The 24,043-nt window shown below is 28.1% G+C and overlaps 3 protein-coding genes and 1 non-coding gene across 5 annotated transcripts; 1 reads left to right on the forward strand and 3 right to left on the reverse strand.

Moving 5' to 3' along the window:
* Window positions 1-80: 80 nt before the first annotated feature.
* On the reverse strand, window positions 81-9,003 carry LOC109799927 (Tetratricopeptide repeat (TPR)-like superfamily protein). 2 transcript variants are annotated; one of them, XM_029271612.2, is made up of 15 exons: window positions 8,875-9,003; window positions 5,855-5,975; window positions 5,602-5,754; window positions 5,393-5,491; window positions 4,187-4,288; window positions 3,595-3,738; window positions 3,122-3,216; window positions 2,915-3,044; window positions 2,724-2,828; window positions 1,566-1,672; window positions 1,441-1,492; window positions 737-826; window positions 566-650; window positions 421-485; window positions 81-305 (listed from the first exon to the last, which is right to left on the reverse strand). In XM_029271612.2, exons 2-15 carry the CDS (start codon window positions 5,948-5,950, stop codon window positions 219-221), a joined length of 1,410 nt encoding a protein of 469 aa, XP_029127445.1. In that variant the 5' UTR covers window positions 5,951-5,975; window positions 8,875-9,003; the 3' UTR covers window positions 81-218. The 2 variants fall into 2 exon arrangements, with proteins under 2 accessions (XP_029127445.1, XP_020216173.1); XM_020360584.3 differs by having other exon boundaries at window positions 5,855-6,046; window positions 8,875-8,993.
* On the reverse strand, window positions 8,871-9,885 carry LOC109799928 (glutathione S-transferase U17). The gene is made up of 2 exons (XM_029271892.1): window positions 9,565-9,885; window positions 8,871-9,242 (listed from the first exon to the last, which is right to left on the reverse strand). The coding sequence occupies exons 1-2, from the start codon at window positions 9,883-9,885 to the stop codon at window positions 8,871-8,873; spliced, it is 693 nt and encodes a 230-aa protein (XP_029127725.1).
* A 6,464-nt stretch (window positions 9,886-16,349) lies between these two features.
* On the reverse strand, window positions 16,350-16,420 carry TRNAG-GCC (transfer RNA glycine (anticodon GCC)). Its single transcript has one exon. It is a non-coding gene; the product is annotated as a tRNA-Gly (tRNA).
* Window positions 16,421-21,386: 4,966 nt separating this feature from the next.
* Window positions 21,387-23,224, forward strand: LOC109801311 (Putative membrane lipoprotein). The gene is made up of 2 exons (XM_020362353.3): window positions 21,387-22,376; window positions 22,840-23,224. Exons 1-2 carry the CDS (start codon window positions 21,545-21,547, stop codon window positions 22,893-22,895), a joined length of 888 nt encoding a protein of 295 aa, XP_020217942.1. The 5' UTR covers window positions 21,387-21,544; the 3' UTR covers window positions 22,896-23,224.
* Window positions 23,225-24,043: the final 819 nt, after the last annotated feature.

Below are 24,043 nucleotides of genomic sequence, written 5' to 3' on the forward strand. Positions count from 1 at the left end.
ACCACGACCCACTTTTGTTTACACTACAACGTTAATCTATGCGAAACTGCACAAACAACAACGACCATGCATAGGGAGTCTGGAACGGAAGGCAACGTTTATTTGTGTTACATTTATTTTGTCCGCAATTTTACAACCCAATGAAGGATTGGATTTTGCGTTGGTAACAACGGGTACATATTAAAGATGAACTTGGTTCTATGATTATTCCATTTCCCTCAATTAAAATAACGAGTCTCCAAAGCCGTGGCCTTCTCCTTCGCGATTGCTTCTTCTGGCTTGTTAGCTAGTTTGTATCCCCTCTCCTGAAAAATAAAATAAAAAATGAAGCAATAGTAATTGTAATTAGTAAGAAGTCAACTCCGCTTGATTATTCTTTAAAACCATAATTAAGATACTTATGGACAAAGCACCACGTACTAGTAGACGCCATAAGAAGGGGACGCCATCTCTCTTCTTGATTTGCTTCTCTAACACTTCGATGGCTGTGATTAAGTTTATCATATAGTAGTTAGAGATGATTCGTGGGATCCCAACAATATAGAAAAAAAGTTAGAGATTTTACCCTTCAACGCTTCTCCGCTATTCAGCAACATGTTATACCAAACTTCATTGAATACATCGACTTGTTCATCTGATGCCCCAATGATCTTCGCAGCAATGTAGTTAATAATGTAAGTCCCAAAATCAATAAAAGTAAGGCCACAGTACAGAAAAATGGTTTCATTAGTACAACCTTATAATCAGTGGCATCAAAATCTGGATCAAGTAATTCCAGTCCATGTCTGTCGTCACCTCTTCCATATGCATAAAGTGCCTCTGCAAGCTAAGTTCAAACAAGAGAAATGGAGGAAACAATTTTGACTAAGAAAAAATATATTTCCTCTGAATCAGCAAAGCAAAGCAAAAGCATGCTAATGAGAACCTTATTATAAACAACATCAGTAGAAAAGAAAACTACGCGGTTGTATAGGTTTTTCATGCAGTTATTTGTTGCTGGGAAATAATCTGGTTGAACCACCCAAGTACGAGTATGAGCATGACAAACTACTGATATGCCACACACGATATCTCTCAATTTTTTTAACTCAGCAAAATGCAAACAATGAATCAAGAATGTAGAACCAAAACTGACTCAATAAGGACTTATTTACGAATCCAATCCAACAGTAATTAATTTTTTTTAAACAAGTAAAAAGAGCCACAGCACCCAACCTAGAATCTACCCATTTGTGCAATATCCATCCCTACTTCTGAGTGACTCGTAAATGATAAATTTCCGGTAACATTATTGGTTAAGGTTGTATGTGACAAAGTGAGTGCAACAAAGCAAGGTTGTCATGTCACGTACTCCAAAAGAATAAAGAATTAGAGCTATGAACTAGACATACTATCTAACTACATTTTCATATATTCATGGAAGCAGCTACTAAAGCATACCATCATTCCTCTCTGCATTCGTTGTTGTTTCTTTTTAGTCATCCTCAAAATCCTATAGTAAGATAACATGAATATATCAGAACTATTGTATCTCAAATGCCTTATGCAAAATATAACACTTTCACCTGTATTTTAAGCCCTTTAGAAGATCTTCTGCTTTAGAAATTTCTCCAGTCTTTGCCAAAGTCCACACTATTAATACGTCGAAGTGCCACTCTAGGTACCAGTTTTCCTGTACATATAATATACATCCAAGAAATGCACAAGAAACATGTAGAGTGAATATACTTAAACCGCCCAAAAAAGAAAATTTTTCCAACATCATACTTGATCAAGTGCTCAAAAGCTGCATCAAAATCATCACTAAGAAACACAGACAGTACATTTTTAAAAGTTTTTCATTCAAACTCATGCTTTATATGTAAAGTGCATTTCTTCTTTAAAATAGTTTGATATTGTTAAATATATATATTTTTCTTATTTGGTAACTTGGTGCTTAGCATTCAATTTGCAATTTTTTTTCTTTCTGTTATTCTTTTTCGTTTAAATTGTGAACTGGCAGTACTTACCAGTTTAATGTCCAATCTGTTTAAGTTTATACATTGGAAGAGAACACAGATAAGTATCAACTTAACCGAAGTGTAACAGAATTCAAATTTCAGATCAATATTTCCAGTTGCACATTGAAGTGCCATACACTATTATCTTCTTTAAAATAGTTTGATATTGTTAAATATATATATTTTTCTTATTTGGTAACTTGGTGCTTAGCATTCAATTTGCAATTTTTTTTCTTTCTGTTATTCTTTTTCGTTTAAATTGTGAACTGGCAGTACTTACCAGTTTAATGTCCAATCTGTTTAAGTTTATACATTGGAAGAGAACACAGATAAGTATCAACTTAACCGAAGTGTAACAGAATTCAAATTTCAGATCAATATTTCCAGTTGCACATTGAAGTGCCATACACTATTATCTTCTTTAAAATAGTTTGATATTGTTAAATATATATATTTTTCTTATTTGGTAACTTGGTGCTTAGCATTCAATTTGCAATTTTTTTTCTTTCTGTTATTCTTTTTCGTTTAAATTGTGAACTGGCAGTACTTACCAGTTTAATGTCCAATCTGTTTAAGTTTATACATTGGAAGAGAACACAGATAAGTATCAACTTAACCGAAGTGTAACAGAATTCAAATTTCAGATCAATATTTCCAGTTGCACATTGAAGTGCCATACACTATTATCATTTCAAATAGCATGTAGGTTGTGTCTTAACTTACTTGATTAGTTAAGCATTCTGCAAGTATCTTGAGACGATCACCAACAATATCCAATTCACCACGTACATAAAACCGCAAAAGCAGACCCGCAGCATTTAAGTAAACCTGTATTTAGAGAGATTATATAACTCATCACAAGAGAAAGAAAATGAGAAACTACTGGTAGGGAGAAAGTTTATGAAATCACATACCTCTGCAGTCACAGAATCATTTTTGTCTAGCTCCTTCCATATATAATTGTCATATATCTCAAGTACTCTTTGCCTTGGAGCATTACCTTCTAAATAACAAAGTGCTGCATGCCACCAATTGTGTGTCAACCTGAAAGAATGAAAAAATTCCGTAGCTTACTAACAGAAAGCTAGACAAAGCCATGGTTAAATTAATCAAATGCTTACATAAAAGATGAAGAAGAACCCCATGATGATGAACATTCTTCCACGAACTTAACAGCTTCTTTAAAAAAGCAATTATACTGAAGAACATGACATAACTGCAGAACAAAATTTAATTAATCATGTAGTTCCTAATTTTTTTAAAAGTTCTTGTCACAACATATTTCTGAAATTTTACAATAATATATATTCATAAATTATGATTTCATTAAGCCTAAAACTAAAGCACGAGATAATACCCTGAATCCTATCAACAGTTAATTGATTGATTTTTCTAAAAGCCTATAACTGCTTTCCTTTTTTGACTCATAAGAAATACAGGGAACTTCTAAGGCATATAATCAAAAAGAACAGGTGGAGGTTTATTAAAATCTCAATTACTAACAAAAACAACTTGAAAGATAGTAATAAGTAAGTACTACTCTAAGGTAGATTGAGTATTCCAATTCCAACTTTTAAAATTTACATTGACCTACAGCATGCTGTGCCCAGATGTCTTGCTTATTGATTTCAAATCCCCTTCTGGCAGCTTTCTCAGCATCCTCCATTCGTCCAAGCTCCAATAAAGGGAAAGCAAGCATGCCATATATGTAATTTTCTCCTTCATTTTGAGGTAGAACCTGTAAAACTTAAAAGTATGAGGCACTCAAACTGTTCTTCAATTGACAAATAATGTAAAGAAGCCAGTTGCATCTTGTTTAGGTTGCCAATTGCCAAAGGCTTCTAAATCCCAATCTCATCTTAACTTCTCTAGTCTCGACAAACCAAACAAAGGAAACAAAAAAAACATGGAAGTAAATTCTGAGTAACACTCAACTTTTCTACTCTCCAATATAGTGAGCCTGAGAGTTGCAGACATTTTACTCCTCCATTATTGTAATTAAAATAAAAAGCTATTATTTATTATATTAACATTTTGGCAACTTCTTTAAACAATCTACAAAATACAAAAAAGATTTTACTAAAAAAAATGTACCTTTTATAAGCAAAGAAAAGTCAAAAACATTTATTTCCACAAACCAATTATAGCAGACATGAAACAGAAATGTTCACGAATTAAAAAGGAACCTGTTGAACAAGAGATAAAGAAAGACCAGGCAGGCCCATGTAGAAGCATATGACTTGTGCTCTCTTTAGAGAAACCAGATCTCTTGGGAACTCTTTTAGAAGCTTCAAAACAAAAACAAGTTCCATTAAGAAAAAGAATTTGAGCAGTAAATCAGATGAGTCCCAAAGCATGGTGCAAGCAGCTAAAATTGGCAAACATGTCCACAGTCTGAAGTAAGCTACCCTCTTAAGATAGAACTTTCTAAATAAGCGTATGCAAAAGATCATCTAATTTGGTTCAAAATTCAGTTTCCACACATCTGCATAACAAAGGATCAAAGTGTCCCGAAAAAACATCAAATTTGTTAAAGGCTTAAATTTGTAATCCCTTAACTTAATGCCTTCTGGAATACACTTTCGGTTTAGGGTTCTTTCCTATTCTCTCACATGCAAGTCATGCAGTTGATACCAAAATGTTGATCAGCTATCACCGCTAAATTTGTAAGAACTCGGGGAATTATTTTTAACATTGCATCTACAGCATGAACCAATGTTGTCATCTGTATGAAAGAATTGACAAGTCAGCCAGAGTTGAAAGAACAAGAAAAAATAAATATGGAGGACAGCTCCTTATTTCTTAAAGATGCAGGGAAAGCCTGAAATTCTACATGAACTTTTTGTTTATAGATCTATTACTTAAATGTACAAAAGAAGAAGTCTATTGGAGCATCAATGATGTTTTGGAGCCTTTTGTAAAGAGACTACCAGAAAACTAATTTGGACTAGTAGGTCCCTTCTGGATCCTAGCCTAATGGCATCCACATAATCAACTATCCATAATACCAGAGGGCCCCCACCTCCTATTAAGGGATATCCTAGGCATGCCTACTTCTCTACCTACATCCCATCCCCATTTAACCCTAGAACTAAACTGAGTGTCAGATGAATTTTACAGGAGGAGAATGAAAATCTCTGGAGATCCATCTAACATTTTAATGGAACAAGCAGCAAAACAATGTAACAGCAAAATTCTGGAATATTGAGTAAAAACTAATTTTAGTCCTAAAAGATATAAGTATCATCAGTTTAATCCTCCAAAAATACATACATACACCAAAATGGACAAATGGTCCTTCAATGACAAATTTTGACATCAACTAGGTTTTCCAATGTTAGTTTTCTCACCAAATTGGTCCTCAAACTGATGACACTTGTTAAATTACTCACCTTAGAATGCAATTCAACAGCAACATCATCGTCTCTATCTTCAGATAGCAAATAACTGACGGAATCGAAAACTAGTTTCTCATACAAGGTGGCATGTTCCTGTAACAATATAATTCTAATCAGCATCCAAAAAAAAAAAAAAATCCTTTTTTGGTTGAGAGAGAGAGGGAAAAGAAAAACCCAATTATAGGAAGCAAATGAGAGGTTACAAGGTGTGACTTAGCAGCATCAAGACAAGTGAGAGAACGAGAAGAAGCAGATGAGTGAAGAAAATGTGCTGCTAAGATGTTGGCCAAAACACAGTGTTTGTCATGTGCCACTGCTTCCAGAATCACAGACCTCTCTCTGCCATAGCTGAGAACCTTCATTGAGAAGCGACCCCATTTGAGTCTTAATTTCAGATGGTTTCAATTTGAACAAAAACACAAAAATAGAAATGAAAAACTCAGTGAGATGATATACCTGATGGTAGTATGAGTTGATGGCTGAAACGCAGGCCTGAGAGGAAGTTGAAACCTTGTATCCCCATCTGACCTCCAATTTCACACCTTCTTGCATCGTTCTTCACTCCTTTGTTCTCTGTCTAATTTCTCAAGTCAAAATGTTTGGTTATGGTTTTCGGGCTTAAATAGGTGAAACACAAGAAATAACAACCTGAAAAACCGACATAGTTAATAGATCTTATCTAACAAGAACAACTGAACAAGCCAACAAGGTATTATTAACACGTGTAATTTCAAGTTTTTCTTTTTCTTTTTACTTTCCATTTTTAATACTACGCGTTTAAATTATTTAATATTTTAACTTTAATGTATGTATTGCCATTTTTATTGAGGTAATGTGTGTAGTGTAATAAGAGAAAGGTGAGCCAGCAACACACTGTATACACACTCCTTGAGTACATTTTTAAATAATTGGAATTAAGTTATTAAATTTTGTGAGTTTAGCGTGTAATGAAATATTTTGTAATGTTTAATAAATAAAACTATGTTAAAAAATGTGTCAGAAAATATTTTTTTTTTGCACTTTTTTTAGTTAATTAAATATTATATGCATAGTCAAAAAAAGTAAATTAACCATTATGTATAAATGTAATAATCTTGGCTGTTAATAGGTTTTGGTGAAAGATATAAATTTTACTTTATTGATTTCTATCTTCGGAAGGAATTACATTATTATGATTGGTTTGAACATATCTTGATTTAAAAAAGTGCGATAATGATTTACGTACTATTTTACTGTAACAAATAGTGTTTCAGTTTAAAGTTATTAAGTTTAAATAAAATTTCAAATCCATGAAACTGTGGTTATAATTAATGAAAATGTTATATATTAATTAAAACTAATTTCATTAGTTAAAATAATTTAATAACTATTTAAATTTATTGAAAAAATAATTAATTTTATAAGAAATTATTTATTAATAATTTTTATAAATAAGTAGAGTCATAAGTTAAATCAATCAATTAAATTAAATAATTTAGTTGATTGGTTAAAGTTAATTAGAAAATTGTCACATGATATATTAAAGTCATTACATTGATATATTATAAATCGTATAATTATCCATTTATTAATGGTTTTGATTTGGTGTGATTCTCTTAGAGTTACACTCATATATGAGTTGATATCTCTTCAAGAAATAATATGTGATCGTGAAGATAAAAATTTAAAAATAGTATAATATTTTTTTAGAGTTTAATTATTATATGCCATTAATGGAAAAATGTTAAATTTTATTTTTTTAATATTTAATAAAGTTTGACTATCAATTTACAATTTTATAAAATTTATAAAAAAAAATTAGAAACTAAAATTACAGAATAAATATTATTAAAAATAAAAAGTGTAATTTAGTTAAAAATATATTACTAAGATATATTTTAAAATTATTATTACAAAAATCAAGAAATTACTTAACGTATATAATGATCTAAAATCGATAGTGTAAAAATATTTTACACAATGTGTGCATTTTAATTAAAACAATCTTTTAATTTAACTCAAATCAATTTAATATTAATTAAATTTAACAAAGATATTTTAAAATTAAATTAAAAATGATCAACTTAAATTTTATTTCAGTTTAGACCAGAACCAGACCTTTAATATTCTGTTAACAATAAAACGTAGATGTGCTTCTGGCATTCTTTTCGGTTTTCAAATTTGCGATGGTGTTACTTGAGATTGTATAATTCCATATATAAATTCTTAAATTTTCTTTAATTTTAAATTCATATTTTTTTATTAAATTCATTGGAAATTCCCCTATAATATATATTTTTTTTACCTTATTATCTAGTTATAAATTATCTTGTAATTAAAATTGTTACATTTTGTAATTAGTTAATGATATAAAAATTTACATAAAAAATATATCAAAATTAAGTTTTGTTTTATTTTTATTACTCTATCCGGACTTGTATATAGGAAAAATAAATAAATTTCACCAAATTAAAAAGATAATTAAATACATTTAATTTTTACAATTTCATTTAATAAAATATATTAAATATCAAATTTACTAAAACATCTTAATCATATTTATTATAAATAATATTATTATTTACTATTAAAAATATTATATAAATTTGATTTGGTTAAAACTTATTCATACTATTTAAATTTAAAAAGTTTAAATATATTTTTTATTTATATATAAGTTCTGATGGAGGATCATTTAATAAAAAAATAAATTGAATGAGGTTTGTTGATTGTTTTGGGGATGGCCAGGGTCCCATATCCCAACGCTATCGTTTTAGTGGTCCTCTCAATCTCCAGTCGCATTCAATAATAAAAGCAGAATCCAATAACCCTATAACTATAATAACAACAATTTCGAAGGTTTTATCCAATTTTTACATTCATTCGTCATTTCAAGTCTTCGTAACAATGTTAATGACTTCGAAATTTTGAATTCAATTACATACGCAAACCCGTGCTTTATTGTTAAAAAAATTATTTCGAATTTAAATTGTTTTCATATTTATAATTTTTAAACTTTTTATTCTTAAATTTTAAATAAAAAATAATAATATTATAAATTAATTATTCTTATAAATCTAAGATTTATTCAAGAGCTTAAGATTTAAAGACAAAATATAATATCAGTTAATTCAATAAATATTGATAATTCTTAAACACTTTTAAATAAATATGAAAACACCAAGTGACTTGAACCACTAAGATATATATTAAAGACTCAAAGTAACTTTTAAATATAAACAAGATTCAATGAATAATAATCTAAGAGATAAAAATATCTTGATCTGAACAACAATTTTGAAATTTATCTCACAATTAATTTAAGGATCGATAACTATTCTTACCATGGTTCTTAGTATTATTTTTTATAATATATGTTTGACATTTAATGAAATTATTTATTGAAACTTGAATTTTATTTGGAGAATAACACTTAAATTTTATCATTAATAAAAAAAAAAAACTTAAATTTTATCCTTTAATTTAATTCCATTTACCTTGCAGATGCAGTCCATTGTAGTATAAGAAGCTTGGCAAACTCAGTAAGCTTGGGAGTCTCTGGTAAAAGGCCCTTCACAGAAGGATGAGCAGCGAACGATTGAGCCCATTGGGCCAAACTAGGGTTCCGGGCTTCATCAAGCACTTTTATTCCAATTATGTCCTCTGTGACTCTTATCCAACTCATGAAACTCCCGAAACCAATATCAATGAGTCCAATCGTATCTCCTCCGAAAAAGGCCTTCCCTTCACTGTACTTGTTGAACACTTCTTCCATCTTCTCTAGAACTTCTTCTATTTGCTCCAAGTGTGGCTTCTTTGCTTCATCATCTTCAGCCATTAGAATACTTTTGGTGGACGTAAGCAACTACTCCAGTAGGAAAAGAATTAGACAACCAACATAATTATTCCTTCTAAATAGCAATAGCTATGACATAAAATGACATGTCAAGGGCCTATTTCGAGGATTCTTGTATGTGTCTAAATCATATGAAAGCTTGTAACGATAAACTTTTCATGCAACTTATTAAAATAAATTAAAAGAAAAAAACACTTGTAAAAAGTTCACAAAAAATCACATATAAAAAAACTTGACACTTCTTATAAGTTCAATTAATTAAGTTTTATATAATATTTCATTTATAGTTGTTTTTAGCAATAACAAATACAAACAGCAAAATTAAGGATACCTTGTCATCAATGTAAGAAAGCCAAAATCGTGCATTAGCTCGATCATAGGGTTTTTGTGGAAGGATGGAGGGAGCATTGGTCCAAACCTCATCAATGTACTCAACTATGATTAAAGATTCACAGATAGGTTTATGATCTGCATGGAGGAGAACCGGTATTTTCTTGTGCACTGGGTTGGACTTAAGAAGCAACTCGCTTTTGGGACTCAAAGTCTGTTCAACAACCTCATAATCTAGACCCTTGAGGTTAAGGGCAACCTGCACCCTTAGGGCAAATGGACTGAACCAACCACCCAAAAGCTTTAGGTCGTTTTTAGCCATTACACTAGAGTTTGTTTTGTTGGCTATTTGCATGAGGCGTTTATATATGGGAAGAAAGAAAATAGAAATGTTAGATAACAACAAATTTGTGGTGTATGTATGATGCAACAATTAATTCAAGTAGTTGGGAAGTGGCAATAAATTAAGAAGTTGGGTGAGCCAATTCTGTTGTCTATTGATCGATAAGCAGGCAAGAATTGATGTATATATTTTCTTTTCTTTTCTTTGACCTCAATGCTCATGAAACCAGAATAAATCACCACTAAGTTGAATAATTTTGTTTAAGAGAATAATTTTGATTCGTAATAATTTTAAATTTACTTAGAGCATCTACGTCGCGAATCCTTATAAAGATTCTTGCTTATATATTCAAGATTTACGGCGAAGTAATACACCCTTTACATTTTAACGTTATACACTATATATAGAATGAAGATTATTCATTATCTTCTGAAAACAAATATTAATTATCTTCAACACTATTCATTATTAATATCTTCGTGTGTTTTATTTTGTTTAAGACATATATATTTTATTATAAATTTTAAATGTTGTTAATGTTTGTGAATAGTAATAAAGAAACTTAAGTCTTGTTTTAATTTTATTGAATATTTTTATTGTCAAATGTGATGTATAAAGAAACTTTATGAAAACATTTTTTTTGGGACTTCTAAAATCAGGTTAGTTTTGGTAATAATAACTCTAAGTTTTATTTTAAAAGATACTTAGTCTTTACAATATTTTTAGTGAACGTAATTTATAATATTTAGTTAAATTATAATTACATCTGTTGCTTATATTTTTTAAAATAGCTTTTGTCGTTAAATCTCATCGATAAAAGTCAAAGAAATATTTTTTTATACTCCTATAAATATTTAATTATTTAAATTGACTATCTTTAATTGAGTTAATTAATTGTGCTTTATAATTAACAAATTATAACTTTTTAATTAAATTTTTTACTATATTATTCATGTAAAGTATCTAGTAACTTAATTAACTAATGAAATCTTCATTGCAAAACACTGACACCCTCAAGCTTCAGTAAGGTTTTTCCAAAATGTATTTGTAACTTAATTATCAGTAGCTATTTTAGTCATTATATTTCAAGAATTCATACAAATTCTTGCTTTTATCAAGAAGTTGTATTTTTTAAACGAATCATTTTCTTTTGCTGTAATCAAATACATAAATATGAGTGAAAAAAATAATATTTTTAAAAAAAGTTTTTTTTTTTGTCTTATAGAAATTATTTTAGATCTCAATTTATTCAACAATTGGATCATTGAAGTTACCGTACTATTAGTCTAGGTTTTATCTTTTTAACGATAGGTATTATTTCAAGAGCAGTATGGGCTAATGAGGCATGGGGATCATATTGGAATTAGGATCCAAAAGAAACTTGAGCTTTTATTACTTGGACTATATTCGCGATTTATTTACATACTAGAAAAAATAAAAAATTATATATATATATATATAATATTATTTTATATCCTCTAAGAAGTAAAAATAAAATAAAATTATTTATGCTCTTTTAAATTCATAATGATGAGTGCGAAATTTACATTTTGTAAATATAATAAATAAATATAAAATAGTTGATGAATTCAAATATTCATTAATGACCTACATTATTAAAACATATCATCCTTCTTCTAATCTCTAATAATAAATTTAAACCTTACTTTATTTTAAATGTTTCATCAATTAATATATTTTTGAGTACTTAATTATTAAATGAATAAAATAAAAAAATCAAATAAATTATCTAAAAAATCCTTAGTTTGGGTGCAAAAAAAATGTTAAAACTTTCTTATTTTATATTACTATAAAATATAAGATTTTTGAGGATCATATAGTTACGACACTACTTATGTTAATCCACAAATGAGCACGTGGATCAACTAGGGGTGATCATTAATCGATTTTGGTTGGATTTAAATTCAAAATGTTGAATCTGACCAAAATCGACCAATGTTATTTGTGAATTGTATTTGACTGTGAACAGTGGCGGACCTTCACTATGACACGAGAGAGCCACGGCTCCTCCAAACTTTTCCAAATTTTCATATATATATATATATATATAAGGGAATGCTAATATACTCCTACCTGTTTTTTAGTTGAAGTATGTTAGTAATTTATACCAAAATTTTAGGACAAAAAAATCACTCATTTATTTTAATTTGATTAATTTGTACAAAGGATATTATAATAATTTAATTTAATGTTAAATGAAAATAAAATATTTTCTCACTCTTATTAACTTTATTCTCTAAGTCGTTTATATTTTTTTATTTGTTCAGAGAGGGGAGACATCATGAGAGATGAGAGAGAAATGAGTTAAAGAAGGAATTTAATAGGAGAAAGATAAATAAGTTAGAGAAAAAATTTAATTCAATAAGAAAGAGAAGTGAGTAATTAATTTTTTATTTGTTGAGAGAGGGGAGACATCATGAGAGATGAGATGAGAGAGAAATGAGTTAAAGAAAAAATTTAATAGGAGAGAGATAAATAAGTTAGAGAAAAAATTTAATAAGAAAGAGAAGTGGGTTGGAGAAGGAATTTAATAAAAAATAGAAACGACTTAGAGAATGAAGTTAATAATAGAGAGAAAATATTTTATTTTTATTTAAATTAAATTAAATTACTATAATATCCTTTATATAAATTAATCAAATCAAAATAAATGAGTGGTTTTTTTGTCCTAAAATTTTGGTGTAAGTTGTTAACATACTCCAACTAAAAAATAAGTGGGAGTATATTAGCATTCCACACACACACACACACATATATATATATATATATATATATATATATATATATATATATATATATATATTTTATATATATATATATTAATATTATATTTATATATTGTTATATTATTAATTATAATAAAATTAAAAAATTGAGTAAAAAAAAAAAATTCTATTTTTTTATTTAATAAAAAATTTAATTTATAATTTTATATATAAAAGTAATAATTTGATACCTCCAAACTTTTAATCCAAGTTCCGCCACTGACTATGAAGGTTGTTCGAGCTATCAATTTTCGGGTTCATGAGATGTAGGTGCAGGTAGATGAATTGGAACAAGTCATCAAATGAAGACAAATATAAAATTAATGTTGGATCAACAACCGTGTATAGCTAACGATGGTCGTTGTGATGAGTTTGAGTGTCACCAAAAATGGCTATTCTAACTTGGTAGTAGAGCTTATGACATATAAATTTGAGTAAGTTAGTAGTAAATCAAGTGTTCAGAATTAGAAGGAAAAAAAAAAACATTAAAACATTTCATTCAAGTTTTTCCTCTCATGATGTTGAAACTTTGTTTTGAACCTTGCTACTAGTCATAGTAGCTATTAGCTACTTTAGTAACAGAACGGACTACCTTGAAGAAGGAGTATTGTGACTTGTTACTAAAGTTGCAAAAGAAAGACATTTATGTGTGGATGGGACAATGGACTAAACAATTTCAGTTTTAAAGTTGCACACTTTAATAATTTTTGAGTTCCAATGCAAGGTTACATTGTTGTGACATCTTATCAATATATTTTATACTTTTAACTTAATAAATAAATAATAAAACTATGACATTGGTTTTGCATGTAACTTGACAATATATAACATTACTTTAAAACATAATAATATGTATAAGTACATTGGTAGTTGAAAATGGGTATCAATGAAAAATAATATTTAACTCAAATCATCCACAAGCAACCATTTTAACTCAATTTTATAAGTTATTTTATTTGGTAACTAATTTGATCATTACTTGACCATTAATTTGGTTTTCAATTTCTTCAGGTGTTGGTCAAATTCGAGTTACGTGATCATCCTTTATGTTCAATTGATAAAGAGTTGTTTTGTTTTAATTCATGATTTTGAGTTCAAGTTTTAAGTATGTAATTGTATTAAATGATTAAAAGAAGCACTTTACTACTTATAGTAGTTCTACTTAAGCACGTTTGTTTTTAATGAATCATATACACATAAAAAAAAACTTGTAATGTTAAAACAAATAAAGTTATTGTAGAAAATTAATAATACAAGTATACTTATATTTAGTGAAATTTTAGAGTGAAATGCAAAAAAATAATAATCAATAATAATGTATTTATTTACTAAAATATAAAAAAAATTAATATAAAAAAAATTACATAATACAAAATAATTAATTTGTATATTATTAAAAAATATAAAATTATTATTTAAACGATTTTATAATATTATATTATTTGTTTGGACTTGTATTATAAATTTGCGTTTAATATATTTGAACACATTAATTTGGATATGTATTTATTTTATTAAATTTTAATTTATACATTTTAATGAATTATAATAAATTAATTTGTTTATTGAAAAATCATATAAATAATAAAAATTAATCAAAACTAAATCTTATTTACATTAAAGTATTTGGATTGAACACTGCATTGAAACCGAACTTAATACTTCTTATGTCCTTTTTTTTTTGGGTGACGAGATTTTATTTTTGGTGACGACTTCTTATGTTCTTTTGTTCAGTATTTTTTTATTTTAGAAGATGTAATTAATTGACGAAACATTAATAAATTAATTATATGAAATTTTGTAAAATTTAATCTATTTAATAATAATAAAAATCAATTTAACGATTAAGTCATAAAAAGTAACATTTATAAAAACTGTTAAATAAAATAAATTTAACATCACTTACTCTTGAATAAGTATTTCTCCATCCTAAAATAATGATCAAATTAAATTTCTTAAATATACTAGTATTCATTATTCATAAATCCAATTCGATGGACGCATAAAACGTATTGGCTTCGCCATTCTTGATAGGGGTGTACAAAAAATCCAAATTAATCCGAACCGATCCATAACCGAACCGATCCATATTGAAAAATCCGATCCATTTTGAAAAAAAATCCGAACCGAACCACTTTATAAAACCGGTTCAGTTATCCGATCCATTTTTACAAAGTGGATCGGTTCGGTTCGGTTTGGTTTTCTAAAAAAACCGATCCATATGTGAGTAAAAAAGTGGATAACTGCACCGCACCGAACCGATCCAATTTCAAAAAAACCGATCCATATTTTAGAAAAACCAAACCGATCCACTTTATAAAAAATGGATCAGTTAACCGATCCACTTTTATAAAACAGTTCGGTTCGGTTTGGATCGGTTTTTTCAAAAAAACCGATCCATGAACACCCCTAATTCTTGTAGAGAAGAGGCAGGTGTTAAACACACCTCCACTCTCGTATCAACACACCCCCTTTTTTAAAAAACATATATAAAATATCTAAATTACCCTTTAAAAAAAATGAAATTCCTAAATTTACCCGCACCCCCTTATCCTGTATAAGCATGTAAACTTTAGAATCTGGAACGACACCAGAACGGGCCGTTCTGCAAGAAGAACGGCCCGTTCTGCTTTCGGAACGGCCCGTTCTGCAGCAGTACAGGCCGTTCTGCAAGCAGTACGGGCCGTTCTGCTTGAAGTACGAGCCGTTCTTCTTGCAGTACGGGTCGTTCTGCTTGCAGTACGGGCCGTTCTGTTGCAGTACAGGCCACCGCGTCACTTTTAAAATGGCTACTTTATGACTGATTTTAAAACTCCGATTTTAAAAGTCATTTTTGTACTAGTATTTCTTTCCATAGAATAAGTAAGAGTCTTTCTCTTACAAGACCACCTGCTGACATTGCGCACCCCTCTTCTTTCTCTTTGTGGCACTCCTCTTCTTCTTTTTTTTTCCCGCACCTCGCACACCCCTCTTCTTTCTCTTTCTGACACTCCTCTTCTTCTTCTTACTGTTACGGAAAGTTCTTTCCGGAATTATATAAAAATGTTCCGGAAAATACTTTCCATAATATTAAATTCTTATTCCGGAAAGTATTTTCCGGAAATGTTTTGTTACATAATTCTGGAGAGTACTTTCCATAATATTAAAGTTACTATTACGGAAAGTTCTTTATGGAATTATATGAACAATAATTTTACTATTCCGGAAAGTACTTTCCGGAATGCTAATGACTGTAAAAGTACTTTCCGGAATGCTAATGATTGTAAAAGAGTCTTTCTTATGCTGGTTATGGTGGAGCTAGTCCTTTTTTTCTATTCAGAATGACTGTAAAAGTATATTACTTAATGACATTGAGCGGAAAGAGACTTTGGAAAGAAGAGGGGTGTGGAGTGTGGGGTGCGGGGAAGGGGGGTGTAAATTTAGGAATTTCATTTTTTTAAAGGGTAATTTAGACATTTTATATATTTTTTTTAAAAAAGGGGGTATATTTATACTAGAGTGGATGTGTGTTTAGAAGATGCTTGCTTTTAGACCCAAGTAATAAGTCAAGCTATCTGGGCCACAAAACAAATGGGCTGGGCCAGGCCCAACGGTTCATTGTGGGGAAAAACTAATGCGTGAATTGTAAAATGCTAACAAAAGCCCAAAATACAAAACTGCACCAGCCGGGAATCGAACCCGGGTCTGTACCGTGGCAGGGTACTATTCTACCACTAGACCACTGGTGCTTTATGCTATAAAAGCTTAAACAAAAGTTTAAGTATAAGAGTGAGGTTAGTTAATTAAATAATCTCCATTTCCAATCTCTTACAAAAAAATACAACATATAATTTCTACATTCAACTAATAGAGAATTTCATTTCCAATATTTCTTTATATGATGATGGATAAGAAAACACCTATTATAAAATATTTTGATATATTTATAAATATATTATTGCACTATTTTCTATATCATGTGAATAATATTTATATAAAACAATGTAGCAAACAATCTTATTTTTATACTAATAATTGGAGTAGGCACAATTTACTTTACTGTTGTTGAGTTGTTGTTGATCTTCTAGATCAAACCAATTGAAGGATATAATGTAAAAAAAACAATATATATATATATATATATATATAGAATTTAATCTTCAGCAAGAACTAGTGCCAACAAAGAAAAACGTGCATGTGAAGTCGACAAGATTCACATGTGGAACTGTAGTTGATAAATTGTATGACGACCATTGACTATGTAAGAAATGTTCATATAATTAACTTGCGTCAGTAGAACTGAGATGAAAAAAAGTAAATTAGCGGCAAACAAATAAAGTGAAAAGGCATATAATTATAGACGAGATAAAAAAAAAAAAATCATAGATGAATATATTCTCTTCTAAAGTTGTTTGCGTTTTAAATATTCTTCTTTCCACTAACTTTAGTCTCAATTGGCAATAGGTGAAGGCACGATGTAATTGATTAATAGATGCATGATAATTGGATAATAATAACAAGAAAAAAAAATTATAGGGATTGGAGAAAGTAGATGAAAAGTATAAATGTAATCATTACTACATTATTTTATTTCCATTGTTAGATTTAAATACTACTTACTTCCATTGCGTTTTAAATTACTATGTAGTACTTATTATTCTTTATAGTTTAATAATTTTATTTTCGATCTTTATAATTAATTTTTTAATTTTAATATATATATATATATATTAATTCTTAGTGTTTATTTATTATGGAAATTAAAAGATAAGATTTATAAATTTTAAAACTAAAAATATAAATAAATAGTAAAATAATTTTTTTTTTCACCAAAGATAAAATTTATAAAAGCCTTCCAAAGCATTTACGTTTGGCCACCCTTGTTTTAGGGACTAAAGTGTAAAGCAGGAATCTACAACTTCTTTTATGAAATATTTCCTTTTTATTTAAAAGTAATAATAAATAATAAATACCAATCCTAGAATAATTGAAAAAAAGGGAATATTGTTCCGTAGATTTTCACACTTAACAATCTTTAAAAAAAAAAATAGATACAATTTCTTAATAAGAGTTAGAATCTTATTTTGATATAATGTATTAATATTTAATATAGTTCTTATTAATATACAGTTATGTATATTATTAAAGTAAGATTTCAACTTTGATTGAAAGATAATATTTAAAAAACTGTACTTAAATTTTGTAAAAAAAAAATAGTAGAAGAGACATTTTTACATATATAATATGGTTAATACATATAAAGAGGAGGGATCCATTTATATTAAGAGTAAATTTATCTAAACATACTTAATTTAATAACTCTTTTATTACATCAAATTTTAATGATTTAATATTTAAATTAAAAAATTTTAATATATAAATCAAGTATGCAAACTTTTAAAAAATTTAAAAATTATTTGATATTTTATTTTATTAATTCAAATTGACAAATAATCATAAAAATATTTTATACGTTAATTTAAATTTATATAATAAAATATCAAATAATTTTCAATTTAAAAAAAATTGTAAATTTGATATATAAGTTAAGAATTTTATATTCAACAATTTAAATCATTTAAATTTGATAAGAACATAAATTACTGAATAAAATAAATTTAGATAAACTTATTCTTAAAGTAAGTGAATCTTTATTTCTCTCACTATATATAACATAAAATTGGTTTTTTTAGTGTATGAAAAACTAACTATATATATATTTATAATGATTTAATTTTATACAAATGAAAGATTAAAATTAGTAGTATGAAACAACTATTTATTTGAGTGTACAATAAAAAAACTATAACTCTATCAACAAATTATTAGTTTAAATAAAATTAAGCGCTTAATTTTTTAAACAATATCTCTTATTTAAAACTTGTAAACTAAAAAAATATTATTGAATTTTTTTTTAGCCAAATGACTAATAAGAAGGTTGTTAGTCAATTTCCAATGGAATTGATGTAATAAATAATTATGTATAAATTCATTGTAAATAAGAGTAAATTAAAGTTCTCATATAACGAGTTTTGGGAGGTGCAGTGTTCATATAAGTTAACCACCTTTAAATAGATTGTATTATAGACCCACAAAATAAATGAATTTACAAAAGCGTTAAAAATATATTAATATTTTAGTAGATGGTCTAGTTTAATTACTAAGGTATGTAGAAAAATGTAATAATGGTCTCGAATTTTAATATTAAATATTAAAAATAAGATTTTATCGTAAATCCAATTTTATATTTAAAAATTAGTCATCACTAAAATTATTAAATTTATTTACTTATAACATAATTAATATATATATATATATATATATATATATATATATACATATATAATATTTTATACGTATAACATAATTAAAAAAAAATATAATAGATAGTGACTCTTCTATTATGAAAACAACTATTAACAATGACAAAAAAAATGTATTCGCGAATATAATTCATTACAAATAATAAATGAACAACTTAAATAAATATTTATAAATAATAAGTATAAATATTTTCTATTCTTTCATATACAAAACGAGAATAAATATGATAGTAATCATATCTACCTATACTTGCTAAGTAAAACTATTAAATGTTCACATGTTTAATTATATTATATATATATATATTTTAATATTTAAACAAACGTTAAATATAAGTTTAAAAATTGATGTGAATTATCTATTTTTAATATTTTAGTAAAATCAATATTAAATACATGTTTAAATTTATTTATAATACTTTTTTCAAATTTTTTAAAAATACTTTTAAATATTTATATTTATTTATGAATATTTATAAAATTCACAAATATTAATTTAATGATTACCCTTCCAAATATAAAACAGATATTGAATATTTTTTATTCAACGATGTACCTACTACCACCCTAAAGAAGCTCCATTACCATCTCTATGTACTATTATAATTGCAAGTATACAAAAGTACACATATTTCAAGAAAAGTAAATTTGATTGGTGGATTACTGGTGAGTCTAACTCATCAATAAAATCATTAATATTTCATTCTTATAACATAATTTTAAAAAATTAATCGGAGATGATGACATTGCTAATTCCGACACAATTGCTATTGTAATTGTATGTATATAAAAAAGCACTCATAAAAATTTGCATCAAACAATTCTAGGTTTTTCTTAATCCAAATCTACACGAATGATGACAATGAGGTCTTCTAGATCTAGATGTAGGTAGTAGATTTTTTGTCATCGTGTTGTTAGATAAAAATACATTTCCTGCTCATACGCATGTATCTGTTAAGCAAATGTCTACAATTTTTATAAATATTTGTGAATATTTATATTTATAAATATTTATAAATTTTTAATAAATTAAAAAATATATTTAAAATAATTTTAAGTTTATATTTGATGTTAATTTTTATTAAAATATTAAAAATAAATAATTAACATAAATTTTTGAACTTGCATTTAATGTTAATTTTATTACAATATTACAAATAATAAGAAACACAAGATACACAATAACTTAAAATATATTAATCTCATAATTTTTTTTATCATTAATTAATCTCAAAAGTTTAAATAAAAATCTAAATTCACAAAACTAAAATAATAAAGAAAGTATGATATAAGACTACTTACTTTTTTATATAAGAGTATGTAAGTAATATTTCTTACTGAGTAGCCACATGTATAAATATTAGAGATGTACAACAAAAATTATATAATATAATTTTGTTTTTATTTCTCTTTATTATTAATAATATCTCTCTTTAAAATAAATGAAAATGAAGTGATGGAAAGAAATAAATACAAAAGTAATATTATATAAATTGTACAAATTTTGTTATACGTGTAATATTACTATTTAAATTACCTATTTATTATTTATGGTAAGTTTTATCTATAGATAGTAGCAAGTGAGAGTTATTTTTTTTACATCTACATGTGGAGCACACTGGGCACATGCTAGAGCCATATATTGCCAGCTCTAGACATAGTAAAATATGAAAGTGAGGGGTTTTAGACTCCAAGCACAGTTAATTGCCAGTCACCTGTGACTTGTGTAAGGTCGTTACGGGGCTGCTCGAGCACATGATCATGTGATTTCTCTTAGCAACAGATTTGAAACAATTTATGTGCTCTAACATTATTAATTTCTTTTATTCCAAGTTATAAATTAAACATACAATACACGAAGGTGGAGACAAGAGGAAAAATTAAGATTAAACCCGAATTTTCTTGTATAGTACTGACAAAAAAAACAGTGATGATAACTAGTAGAACGCAACCGTCTAATTAATTATAATTTGTTGCTTAAGTTTTGATCTTATTGATATATAACATAATTGAAGTTTCACTCCATTAATCTGTATAATTTTTCAATTTAAATCTTTATTTCACTACTATTAAGTTCACTGAAAAGCAATACAAGCAACACCAATACAACTAGAATTAAGTTTTTTCCAAATTTGTTTGTGGGTGAAATATTCATTGAAGTTGTTGATAATTAACATTTGCTAAAAAATTTATTTGACTATCTTAGTAAAATCTCTTTTTCAAATCACGTTTTTTTTATCATAAAATTAAAACATGAAATCTTAAAAAGACCAAATTCAAAATGTTAAGAAAATCAAGTTTAGTTTTACTCAAAGAAGAAGGACATATTATGTAACATACCATGTTTAAAGATAGAAATCCTTACACAACAAAAACGCAAGTTCCTTAATGCTTCTTCTGAGAAAGTTTTTATTCATCTGCTACTTTGCTAGATAGCTAGAGGCTTTCAAGAATTCAATAAATAGTAACACCAACATCAAACTCATTGGCTAGCCCCTCCTATTCTTGTTTTCATCACATTCCTTATCCTCCCTCACCCTCTCAACAACAATGGACCATAGCTACCCTTCACTTCCTCTTCTCTCCATTTTCCTTCTCTTGCTTCCTCCCCTGATCTCATCTCAAATCTGCCAGAGAAACTGTGGCAAAGAGACTCTCAAGTACCCTTTTGGCAGTGGCCCTGGTTGTGGCGACCCTCGCTTCCAACCACACGTGTCATGTAGCCAACAAAAGCTCACTTTCACCACTCACACAGGCTCCTACCCTGTGACCTCAATTGACTACACCAACCAAGTCATACACATCTCAGATCCCACCATGTCAACATGCTCTTGCACTGTCCCTAGCAAAGGCTTTGGCTTAAACTGGGACGCACCATTTACTTTTGCTGAAAGCACCATCTTTGCTCTAGTAGACTGTGCAATGAACTCATCATCTATATGCAAATCAAGTGGCTACGATGATGGGAACAATTCTAACCTTCTTTGTGATCAAGGCTCACCAATTTGTAGTCTTCTGTATTCATGCAGGCCTATTAGTACTATCAACCTTCCAATCTCCACATGCTGTGTTTACACGCCAGTTAATCTTGGACCATCGTTTGAAATGGATCTGCAGAAGCTGCAATGCCCTTCGTACACGGGCTTTTACAACTTCAATGATCAACAATCGGATCCTGAAAAGTGGAATTATGGAATAGCACTTAAGTACAAGTTTAGTGTCACAAATGACTATCCTACTTCCTGTGCTGCTTGTGAAAGGAGCTATGGAGTGTGTGGGTATACTGGTGCCTATAACTCGTTTATCTGCAACTGTCCTAATGGGATTAACACAACAACGGATTGTTTCTTCACATCATCTTATAATGCTGGTTTTAGAAAGGGTAAGCAAAATTCTCCCTTTTCTCTTGTCAATTGCAGCCTGTCATTTACTCATTTATGTTTGGAAGCCGTTTACTTGATTTTTGTTATTATTATTATTTTTTAAGCAAATACGATATCGGTATGAAGTATATACTAGTTTTAATGGTGATTAATCTCCGTCAAAGAATCTGATTGGTTTATTTTTAGTGGAGTTCTTATTTTCCAATTACATTTTCTCTATGCTAAAGACTTGAACTTGAGACTAGTGTAACAAGATCGAATCTAGTATCATTTAGACTGATGACTTATTAACTGTGTTTTTGTTATTTTATTTATTGCTTTCAAAGATTTGTATAGAAAATATTTTTGTTTCTTGAACAATTTTTTTGAAACAGAAAATAAAGTCACAGTTTTGTAATTGAAAAGTGAAAACGGATTAGTGAAAGGGACTAATTAAAATTGTTTTGGCCTGTGTTTTTTCAGGGGTTGCTTGGTTGATCTATCCTGTGGTATGGTCTCTAGTTTGGTTCTTCTTGTGACCCAACAAGTAACCAACAGTCATAAAAGGATTCTTATTGCACTATATATAAAGATGAGATCGGCTACATATATCACAAACCTGACAAGTAACCAATGAACATATATTTTCTGAAGGGTTTCACAAGTTTGAGTGTTGGGAACTTTCATTGTTTATGAGTGACTTTCTTGGTTAAAAGAATTTGGCCATTCATTTTGGGTGTCCTTAGGTGGCAGATGTGTGCACATGCAGCCTGCAATTTGAATTTCCTCTTAGTTCATGTATGTTCAATGAATGCCAAAAATTTATTTATGAAATTTATAATAGATTGTCGGCATGTCAGTTACTGTAGTTCAAGTGGTAAAGGGTTTGATTCCTATTTGTATGATGTGGAGTTTAAGTACTAATGTCAACGTAAAAGATGGACATCAGAAAACTTTCCTCTTAGTGGGTCTATATAATATAACTTCAACTAGTTGGACTCTAATTTGACTTCTAGATGTTGAGTGAGAGTCCTTAAAAGCAAAAATAAATGTCTGAAGTGCACCTAAATAAATTAATTCAACAACTATAAAAAAGCTTTTGAAAGTTAATAAATAACCATGTTACTTAATCATACCTGAACAAATCCTTTTCGTAGAAGTTCCTATATAAAAAATAAGACTAAAATAAAATTTGTCTTTTATATGAATTTTGTATTTGAAGTTATTTTATTTTTTATTTTTTACTTTGGTTTCTTGGAGTATTCGATAAACTAAATTTTTCTACCAGCTTACCACACTATATAATTTGGTTAATTTTTTAATATGTGGTGAATTATGAGAGATGCTATACCCACATTAATTATTAACATTATTCTTAGTAGAAAAACCTGATGGAAAAACCATTTTGGTTTAACAAATACACTTTAAAGGAACGAAATAAAAATATCCAAACTTAGAGACCAACCTGGAAAAATAAATTTAACGAAAAGGATAAAATTATATTTTATCTTAAAAAAAAAATATGTAAAACCTATCTCCGGTAATTTTTATGTCTCAACTGCATTAATTTGAAGCTGCTACACTCTTGATCACTGACTGACTGACACATATATAATAAAATAATAATTCAGCTCAATTTTGATCATATGAATTAATTGCACCTCCCCCCTCCCTCCCTCCCTCTTTT

This window comes from Cajanus cajan, chromosome 11, assembly GCF_000230855.2.
Source record: "Cajanus cajan strain Asha chromosome 11, NIPB_CcT2T_4, whole genome shotgun sequence".
Lineage (NCBI taxonomy): Eukaryota > Viridiplantae > Streptophyta > Magnoliopsida > Fabales > Fabaceae > Cajanus > Cajanus cajan.